Here is an 11,277-nt window from a genome sequence, read left to right as displayed (position 1 = left end):
AGCGAGTGTGTGTGGTGTGATTGACATGATGTGGTTTGCATTCCTGATGAACAGCATTGACCACTACACAAGGAAACATTAAGAACATCAGAGAGATGGAGAGCAGCTTCCAGCTGGTGTCTGCGAGCTGTCATATTACCTTCATATGTCGTCAAGGCCGGGCTCCTTTTTAAGGACGCTAATAACACTCTCGCAACCACACAGCCACAACACTGAGTACTCAAAATAATCTGTCTCCATACACATTTATTTAGCCAATAAAATCATTCAGATTTTGTTTAATTTTTCTATAAAAATATTTTACATTAGAAAACACAGCTTAAAATATACACACTCCACTTGGTTATGCAATAACTGCAGAACATTTTAACACAAATATATCTGTCTCTAGGTAAATATATCTTTACAGCAAGAATAAATCCAAGGGACAAGTTGTGGAGCTCGGAGTGATAACGAAAAAAAAGTCAAAAAACCACTCAAACTCTATGACCTGATCAAAGAATGTAAATTAAACTATTATTCAATCAGAATTTGATACATGAGATACAACTAAACCAAGAGGAGGAAATGCTTCTGAACCAGAGGTGCAAATGATTTAACCGTTAGAATGCGTGAGCAGCAGTTCCTCACTTGAGTGTGGAGTTAAGGGAAGGAAACCGGTGGTGACAGTCCATCCACCTACTCATCCATCTATCCTTACACAGTCACACGGAATGTTAAGTGAATGGAAAGTGTTGGTGGTGCACACAGCATTGAAAAATAACTTTTATAATTTAAAATCCAAATGTTACTCTGGATAATCTACATACTTTGTTGTAAGTTGCTATTGAATCGACTTTTGAAAGAGGAATTGGTCCTGATGAGTTCTATGGATTATCCAGAGTAACACTGACATTGTTTTGCAAAGGCACAATACTGTGTAGTTATCCGAGTGTAATCTTTCAGTGTGTCGAACAGCACACATTCCTTTCATCTCCACTGTATTGGGTGGAAGCGGAAACCATTACATAAAAATAAAACCATCTACATTGCTAGATACCATTAGAAGTAAGTGAGAACATACTGTATGTTTTTTGGCAATTTTGAGCAAAATTTGGTGAACCGACCGTGTAACAAAGCTTTTGCTGTAATTTCATGAAATAAGCAACAATGTGTGTTGCTACACTGCTCACCTTTACACTTGCCTTCATCCCAGAATGCCTTTAACTTGTCTGCATGTGAGGCATTGCAGCTGTGAACCTGCTGCACATGAAGACAAATTATCACTGTGCTATTGGAATATATTTCTATAACCTTTTTTTCCTTGCAGAGATGAGGCAGTTTGAGCATTCAGTAAAAACAAATTTGTAAAGCATGAGTAGGTTGATGGCCATAAGGATGACTCCTTTAGCTAGCAGTTCCCACAAAATGACATGTCAAATAAATAACAGCAAAATTTAACCAAAGGATACCAAATCATGGAAGAAGAAAATGTTCCAAATGTTGCTTCTGCTAAGTGTCCAGCAGGCTCTTAACCAATCAGATCAAGAACTTTGTCCCATGCGTTTGGCATCATAGCAGTTCAGAGCGGAGAGCCAGCGAGAGCGTCCAGAGAGGTGGCAGCAGCCACAGGGGAGATGGGGAGGGGCGGGCGCCCAAAGGTGAGGCGGTGTCAGAGGTGCAGGAGCACACCTCGTATCCATTCTCTGCGTGGTCTGGGTGATGGTGCACGTTGACTCTTGTCTCCGTGCTTTTGGGCTCTGTGTCCGGAGAGTCCGACTGCATCTGGGTGCAGAGCAGCCAGTCTTTAGCGATGAGGCGGGGGTATCCTGCCTCCACCTCCATGTCGCTGCTAGGCACTCGCCAATACTCCTTCCCCTTGAAGAAATAGGACGAGCCTTTGAAGAGAGAGCAAAGATTTGGTATAAGAACAATAGTATGTGCTTTAGTATCCACGCAAGGTACTGAATTGGCTTTGCTCTGATGTGTAATACACAAGCAACGAGAACAGATACAACATCAAGTGCCTTAATATCATGAATCAGTGCTCCACAGTGCAGAATGTTTATGCTTAGCTCTTTCACACTGTTAACATACCCCACGGCCTGTTTGAGACGGGGTGGGAATAATTTGAAACAGGGTGGGTTTACAAAAGATACATATGAGTGGGTAAAGCCTTAAATCCATCGCGGAGAATCACATTTCATTCAATACAACAGCAGTGCAATCCTACCGGTTTACCCACAGGTGAGTTTGAGAGAAAGCATCATGATCAGTTCTCAAACTAGCATGGATGATTTTCAGAGCACATCATGTGAGATTTTGAAGTTCTTTTTTCCTTCCAAAAAACATCTGAATGTATCTATTTCATACCAGACTCTGCACTTTAATGTTACATAACCATAAACAAAAAAAGACATGATATTCATTCTTACTCTGTTGAAAATAGCATGAGAAATGCAGTATTGTTCCCTGTTGAAGTGTGTGTGTGTGTGTGTGTGTGTAACTTCCAGTCACACTCTTCTGACTTTGTTTTTTTCACAGACTCAAATCTGCACTTTGCAGAATGCACTCACACAAAAATAGAACTCTTAGCGTGTTGACACAAGACTAGCCTTAAGTCGAAAAAACTAAAACCAACAACCTGATTAGCAGTTGGTGCACTTGCTTTGCAGACTGCAGGCTCTAATCTCTCCATGTGAAAATAATAGTTTAGCTGGCAAACGTTGGCATTACCACTCACCGAGTGTCGTGACAAGCTTATATTCTGAGGTTGATGTTAGGTATTATGGGATGATGATGATTTAACTAGGGACTAAACTAAATTCAAGGTGGCAGATGTATCCTGTATCCACTTGGATGTTGTAGCCAAGAACTTTGCTGGTGATAGCTGTAGGATTGAGCACCCATGGTTGGAAGAGACTAGATAATTGAGCGCCAGCAACTGAATGCATAAACATTTCTTAAATTAAGAGTCTTTGAAGTATTTTGTTAAGCTGTTTAGAGGAGTTGGTTATCAGAATGTCTGAACTGATTCTGCCTTACTGGTATTATTGCTTTTGTTGCATCAAAACTATACTTATACTAATGTGCCTTTAAACATATGTTCTATTTAAAGAATACACAAGTAAACCTGGCCTTAATTACATGCATAAAGGTGGTTAATGTTGTTTTGGAGGTTCTTTGTGCTGACACAGAACACAGTAACCCCTTTTGTGCATTCTTGACACCATAACTGTACCATTGTGCCAGCTGATCCTTACTGACACCCCCCCTACTGCACCTGTCCTTTCACTTCAGGGTACTTAAGTTAATGAGAGTTTCGAAACTACCAAATTGGCATTGATGCAACAAAATTAAGCAAAATAAACACTGTGTGCTTCTGATGAAAATAGCATTTTGTAGGAACAAAGGCTCCCTCCAATAGAGTACACGGCAGACTACTGTCCACAGCAGGCAAGCTGTCAGGTTGTTAAATTTGCTGACGACACAGCGCTCATTGGGTTAATCGAAAATGATGAGTATAGTTGCAATCAAAATGAGATAAAAGCCTTTGTTGATTACTGTGATATGCATTTCCTGAAACTCAATGTTAAGAAAACTAAAGAATTAGTTATAGATTACAGGAGAAATAAGATCACAGCTGAGGCAGTGGAAATCAAAGGTGTAGAAATAGAAAGAGTGAACACATACAAGTATCTGGGCGTTGTTTTTAACTACAGGCTAACATGGTCTGATCATGTTGACTCATTGATGAAAAAATTAAGTCCACGGGTCTACTGTATGAGGAAGTTGCAGTCCTTTAAGGTGAATACAGATGTGGTGAGAATGTTTTTTATATCAGTCATATGTAGTATTTGGAGTTACTGTGTGGTGGGGTGGGGGGGAAATGCTGGGATAACTGAGAAGGCCAGGATTGATAGAGTGACTAAAAGGGCTGGGAAAATGGTGGGAGAGTTAAATACAGTGGATCAGGTATATGAAGTTCATCTGGTAAAAATGACACAGAAAATAACGAGGGACCCGGGTCACCCTCTTCATGGTAATCTTCCCGGAAGGGTTATAGAGCGCAGTGGTAGGCTAAGACCTCCTGTGACACAAACAAAGCGGTATACTCTTTCTTTTATACCTCAGGCTATTAGACAGCACAACAAGCACTTCAAATGTACATTTTTATGAGTTTTTTTTTATATATTTTTTTATTATGTATAATATTGTAGTGCATTTGTGATATTGTATTTATTCTCTTGTTTTTATTGGGAAAGATGGCGAGTGTGAGCACTGTAATTCCCATTTCTATGGATGAAATAAACTTGACTTGACTTGACAGTATGCGTTACGTGCCATTAAGAAAAATAGGTTCATAAATAGGCTGCAATATTTTTGGACACACACTCTTTTTACTTTTCTACTGTGCCAAATGTAATATGTTATTGATATAAATCGACTAATGGATTGGTTGAACATGTGCTCATATTGGACAAAAAAAAACGGAATATATCTCAGAAACGGAATATGTTAAATGGAAGTCCACCTCCTTCCTGTTGACTGAGACAAACAAGAGGAGATAAGTAAACAAGTGATAGTATTTTGGCTCATTCATTTTCTTAACTGGTGAATAAGAGGTGAGAGATAAAGAAGTGAAGGAGCTTGAGCAAAGTAAAGAATGTTACCTCATTAACGGCCTTGGAGCTGTAACTGTGGAGTAAATACTATTCTGGCATGCTTTACTCACAAAATCTTCAGAAAAGAATCATATTCTGTCATAAAGCCATGGACCATATATAGGTAAGGCTTTATAATAACTAATGCATGACTCACAATACTTTAATGCAGGATGTATAATGGATTCCTTCACAAAAAATTCCGCGATGGGCCCACGGAAGAATTACGTGAAATAAACACGGACTCTTAAGGTAAGGAAAAGGTTGTAGGTGGCCTTACAGTTCCGTGACATGCGGGAAGAATGGTACGGATGTGTTAAGGAAAATAAGAAAGTGACTTTAGGACCATTACACATAGGACACAATGCCCGGTCTCCCGGGTGAAAGTCCTGTGTTTGAGACATCCACCACCCCAACCAACCTCCTTATGCAGATTTTTGGGCTTTTATACTACTCGCTACCATAGTCGCCCCTAATGCTACATCATCTTCTCACTGACTTTACATTGGTATTATTTTCCATGCTGGCCACACAGACTTTTCACACACTCCGTGCCACCACCACGTAATGCGGTTTTAACAGTTTGTGATAATTTTACGGAATTCTGTGCGACCAGGCTGAAAATGATCTAGCAGGTGACAAATAAAGGAGAATGACCAGCCATCTCTAAGCTCCACCGCTTACAACAACAAAAACAAAACATGATACAGAACAATTAAAAAACTCATGTTCCACACAACCTGTGTAAATGTGTCAAATATACCACTGGATCTATTGTGGTAGAAATATTAAGCTTTGATTTTTTAGAGAGGCTGAGCAAATGCATGGACCGGACATCCACTTGTGGTCTAGCCAATCCAGGCTGTTGAGCAGTAACAAAATGCACAGCAATATTGTCACTTTATTCTTATTAAATTAAGCTATGCATTTATGTCTCTACAACTTCCCAGAGAACACATATGTGGGATGTGTTTTGAATGTGAAGAACATTTTGAAAATGAGCACACATTTTTTTTAATTTTTTTTAAAGATTATTTTTTGGTCTCTTTAAGGCCTTTACTTGACAGGACAGCTGAAGATATCAAATGGGAGAGAAAGAGGGAATGACATGCAGCAAAGGGCCACAGGCTGGAGTCAAACCCAGGCTCGCTGCGTCGAGGATTAATTGAGTTATCTGGGCGCCCAAAAATGAGCACAAATCTTGCTGAAACACATACAAGCTATTACAGTCCAGGGGTTTATAAATGAATTATATTGAATCATTGTATCATTGATATGAACAGGTGGCACATGCACATTTAAAGAGGTTACTTCCACAAACTAAAAACACAAAAGAGGAGGGAAGAGTAAATCGTGCCTACATGTGTGTAGACTCAGCAGAGATAACCTCAAATAAGAAAACTTGATTTACAGCAGAATACATATTTGAAAACAGGCTACAGGATGCCTGAAAGTCTTACTGCATTATATTTTTATATTTTAAATTGTCACCTGCCGCCTGCATCTTGTGTTTTCTATTGCATAAATAAAGACATTTCAACTAAAATTAGACAATAAGATGAGAGAAAATAAGAATGACGGACAAATAATTAAAGCATTCAGTTTACTTTTAAATGGGGCACTCAAGGACTTGTATCCTGAGTGGATTATTTATTTACCAAAGAATATGTGAGAGCAATAGGTTCAAGGATCACTTGCATTGCTTGCACAGCTCTTTCAGTTAAATAGAAGAGTAAAAAGCATTTGCTTTACATTTCTGTATTCACGCTTTGGCCTTGAAAGTAAATGTCAAAGGAATGGCAGACAGAAAGAATACTAGAAGCCCTCATTTCTTTGCGATGAGATGTCTTTCTGTTCATTATGGGTAAGAGCAATAATTAAAATACATGAAATGTACAAGGTAAAACTGGAGTGGTGCTGGTTTAGGCAGTTTTTCTGTAAAGAGCCTTTAACCCAGGAGTGGGACCCAGTAGAGTCCATACCCCTTGCATAATAATGAGAATATTCTCAATGTGGACTGCAGCATGTTAGAATTTAAAAACAAGGTAATGTATGCTCTAGTGCACAGACACACACATTCTTCTATCTCTAAGTCAATATATATTATACTGTATATTATAGTTCATAACCATAGAAATAAGTCCCAAAAAAGTTCTTAAGCCCTTTGCAATGAGTATAAAATAAATACAGTTTATTATCCTCACTTTGCAAAAAGGTCCTCATTCTCTAAGTCTAGAATTGAACTTGATCCTCCCAAAGATATAAGTACAAGAGAACACACACTCACAAAGTCACCCTCGTTACTCACTATTATTGGAAGTCCAAGCCCACAGGGCTGAAAGCCACTTTGCTCAAATGCTTCTTTCTTTTCATCAGAGACTAAAAGTCCTGGAGCTGTCCAAAGTAGTGAATGGAGTTAAAACCTCACCAACTACTTGCTAATAACCCATGAATCAGCTTGAGAATATAAATGGTCTCCAGATTCTATGAGTGGAGATGAATCAATGGCTGAACAAATGATGACACTTAGGGCTCCTTCTTTTAATATGGTAACAGTAATATGCATTATAGTCCAAAAATAGGTAATTTATTGTGCAATCATTTAACCCTAACCCTAACCACTTTACGGCAATATCTGGTCTTGACAGACTGCTCTATTAATACATTACTGAAACATAAGAAATAAAGAATAAGGCTGTTGATCTGTATGTTTCTGGTCGTTACATCACATGAATATATGTATCATCATACTAAAGATGTATGTATTTAAGGATTACATACAACTATGTAGTTTCATTTCTAGGATCAGAAGTTTCCTAAAACAGCTGGGCATTGTTTTAAACAAACGCTACGCAATGGGAGTAAATAGTGTATTTATTAGGAACTATTTCAGCTGGGGATTAATACACAACACTTAGTAGTTGTGGTAGCAAGTAGCAAGACAGTGTATGTGAGATTTACACAAAATAAATGACATGTCACCCAATGCAACAGTGTGGCTCACTGATGTGTTGTTAATAATTTGTGTACAACAATGGAGCTCTTGGCACAAGGAGGAAGACATAGCATGCTTTGGCTATGTAGCAGAGCTAATGCCATTACTAGACATTTTAACTGTAAATTCATTTTATTACTAGCCCCTTCCTTCAGACTTAAGAGGTGTATCATGTCCCCCTAAGCACTGTTACTGTAATACATGGTTGTTTTTGTTGGTAAAAGTGTATTTTCTGCAGGTTGTAATGTTAAAAAGGGATTTAAAATGACCACAGCAAAAGCTTTTCTGATAATGTTCGTTGCGAGTAATTTCTTGTAGAGTAACTTGTTGAGCTCAACATGTCATTAATGTTTTTGCTTTCTTGATTGTGATTCATAAGAAATAACTTACTAACCAACCTTTAACTAAATAATTTATTTCTTTGTTTTAGTATTTTCTGGAGCTTGTCACTAAAGTTGCCCTCGATTCCAGAAGTAATACATGAATCACTTCCTGGACTTATGGTTACAGAGGTTGTAACTTTTACTCTTCTAATGTGATACCACTTCTTAAGGAAGCACTTATGGAAGATGACTGTTATAGGCGAACTTCATCCACAGTTTAAAGATAATATTCATGCCTGATAAATTTCATTTTCCACTCCCTTTACCTTTTTCTCACCATGACAACAAGGCAAAATTACTCCTGGGTGCCATACCGATGCCAGCAGCTATGATTATCATCATTATTACAGCTACATTCATGCCCTTTATGCTTCCTCTTTCCCCTCCACAGCAACCATTCTCTATGGGTGTACTGCCTGTTTCTATCTCTCTATGATTTCTCTATCTGTCCTCTGAGTCAAGTCGTCTATCCTCTGAACATTTTTTCTTTTTCTTCTCGTCTTTATTATCTTTCTTCATCCTCAGGTGTCCCCATATCTTCTCGTCTGAATTTCCCTTTTCACATATCCCTCCCTGTTTTTCTGTTCCATTTTCATAACGAGGTGTCAATGACTCTCCTCTGTCAATCTTGCTGTCATATTCTTTCTTCCCCCTCTGTTTTTATCTCTTTTCTCTCTATTCATCCTGAGCTATTGAAACAAATGGAGAACAGGCTTTGATGGGGCTTCAGTTCCCATCCCCTATGGTCTGTCTATGTGCGTTTGTGCATGCAGGTTTCCAAGTTTACCCTTCCAGGATATGTAGTGATAATAGCTGGAGGTGAAGCTTAGTTGGTGCTGTCCAATTGGCCTTGTCTCACACACGCACACATACACACTTCCAAGAGCTTGGAGCAAGACCACAGACAGAACACAGACCACTAAACACCTGAGAGGCCCGATGGAAAGAGTTTCCTTGTTCACATACTGCAGGGGGGATAAAGGACATCTAGGCTCCCACTGAGAGTGGCAAATTTCACGACCCAGTATCTGGTTTTTGGTGGGTATTTTAAATACCTAAAAATGCCCCCTAACATTGTGTGTGTGTGCATGAATGGTATGAGTGCACGCACGCACACACGCACACACACGTGCACACACACGTGCACACGCACACACACACGTGCACACGCACACAAACACACGTGCACACACACACACACACACACACACACACCTAACAGAACCTCTTATTAACATGCACATGTGATCGGATGACTTTGATGCTGTGTTGGAAGCAGGCGGTGTGGCCTTGACACTAGCTGCCATAGTGGAGCTGCTCACTGTGATAACACTGGGCATGCTCCAAGGTTTGAACGTGTCATGTTCCACTGTGTGAATGTAAAGCAGAGTGTATGGCAAAAAAAGACCATGTGTGCCAAGTTAATATAACAGATAAAAGATTAAAGAAATATTTTGACATGTGACAAATAAATAAATGCTAATGTGCCTCTAATCAGCATTCTGCAGCTATGCCAACGTGAAATGTGCGTGGATACAATCAGTGAGACTGCCAAAATGAAATAAACCTAAAAAGAAAAAAGAAAAAAAGAACCACAGTATGAATGATGACCTAGGATTCAAGTTTTCCAGGTGAAATGTCTCATATTGTATGAGAGATAGAAATGGACAGTACATTTGAATTCAAACCACTTTTAAGATGTAGTAAGATTATTCTTTGTTCAATGAAACAAAGTGTTGAACCCTGTATTCCCACTCAAATATAACGTATAAATATAATGTAACGTAATGACAATGGCATCACTGCATTGCCATAATAATTGGGTGCATTGAGCTTAACGCTCAATTCTTCCTCATGGGACCATGAATGTTCATCCGTAGAGTCATGTTGCTAACATGGCTAAAAAGACACATACACCTTTATTTACAGTGAGTGACTATTTCAGTGTTTAACTGCTCCTGGGAAGTTTGCTCAGATTTGTAATCAGATTGTAAAACTTCATCCAAGACTTGAAGCTGCATGTTTGCTAACTTGCATAATTGTTCCATTCCTGTCTAATGTTTCTCTTGTAATTCATTCATCTTTCAGGATTTCCCTTGAGAAAGATATTGCACAGTCTTGCCTTTGGCACCAGCAGATACCAGAGCTACCAGTGGTCTGATGCTTTGGTGGACTGTCACAACTCTATTTTTCTCTAAGAAACGTTATCATTTATCACTGGAAAAAACAGACCGTGCCGAATTGTTGTTTATATGTTAAACGAGTCAATCAGTATGTCATCGTAAACCATTTTTATAAAGATAGAAGAGGTCAAAACTGGCTTTATTTTCCACACCTTTTCACTCTGGTTTTGATAATTTATTTTGTGGAATATTGAAAAAGTATCAACGCAGATTTACCATCCCACATCAATTTGAAAGTATTTGGCCATGCTATTGAAACAGAAAAAAAGATATCTGCTATTAGGTTTTGTATCTGTATATTAGGGTTGGCTTTTGTAATTAATTGTAAATCAGATTTTGACACTTACTGAATAAAGCTGTTAGATAAATCTACGTTTACTTAGACTTACTTTAGATTCAGCACAGGAGACAGCACCGTAGGTTGTACTTCAAAAGTTAATTAAAAGAGGTTGAGATATTGACCACACTTGAGGTAACTTAGTTGCAGCAATAAACGTATTGCGACAGGCCACGTATTGTGTCCTCCGACCACGTCTAAAGGCAAATGCCGGACCCTCATTTCAGCTGTTGCAATGGGGGTTTTAGAAACTGTTAGACAATCTGACAAGCATTTTACTTAAAGCATATTGATGCCTTAAGCCACAAAACAAAGCTAACTTCAACCCTCACCTTCAGCCTCAAACGTTTGTGTGAGATCTCGTTGACAAGGGGTCAAAATTACATTTCTCTGCAGAGTGACTGGCCTTACTCAACGTGACAGTTTGAAGAACACAAATGACCTAAAAGTCACGATTTCCACTCTTTGAGTTTTGCGCATGACCCATTATGAGGGGGCAGAACAAGGCCACTCTACAGGGTCTGCTTACCTGGAAATTCACTAGGAGCTAGAGAACGATTGTGAGGCAGGGTAAAACAGCTGTGGTCTCAATAGGCAGCTAGAAAATTGTAGGCGATGATACGGTTACTCACCATCAGACCACCTCATGGCGTCATCTAGTTGTGGTGGCAGCCCCTTCCAAAGCGAGCTGTCTTTAGGGTAGCCCAGGTCCATACGTCTCAGGTGGTCATCGTAG

The 11,277-nt window shown here is 39.1% G+C and overlaps 1 protein-coding gene across 1 annotated transcript in view; it reads right to left on the bottom strand.

The window, feature by feature from the left end:
• Positions 1-229: 229 nt before the first annotated feature.
• The window catches only part of LOC117959711 (matrix metalloproteinase-17-like), a 75,496-nt gene continuing 64,448 nt past the window's right edge, over positions 230-11,277 (bottom strand). The window contains exons 9-10 of the mRNA XM_034896991.1: positions 11,174-11,275; positions 230-1,877 (exon numbers count right to left, since the gene is read on the bottom strand). Coding sequence (XP_034752882.1) covers positions 1,552-1,877; positions 11,174-11,275 — 428 coding nt within the window. The 3' untranslated portion in view covers positions 230-1,551. The remainder of the gene's footprint in view (positions 1,878-11,173; positions 11,276-11,277) is intronic.

Source organism: Etheostoma cragini, chromosome 16, assembly GCF_013103735.1.
Source record: "Etheostoma cragini isolate CJK2018 chromosome 16, CSU_Ecrag_1.0, whole genome shotgun sequence".
In the NCBI taxonomy this organism is placed as follows: Eukaryota; Metazoa; Chordata; class Actinopteri; order Perciformes; family Percidae; genus Etheostoma; species Etheostoma cragini.
Note: the sequence above shows the minus strand (reverse complement) of the source record. Positions and strands in the feature narration are given on the sequence as shown.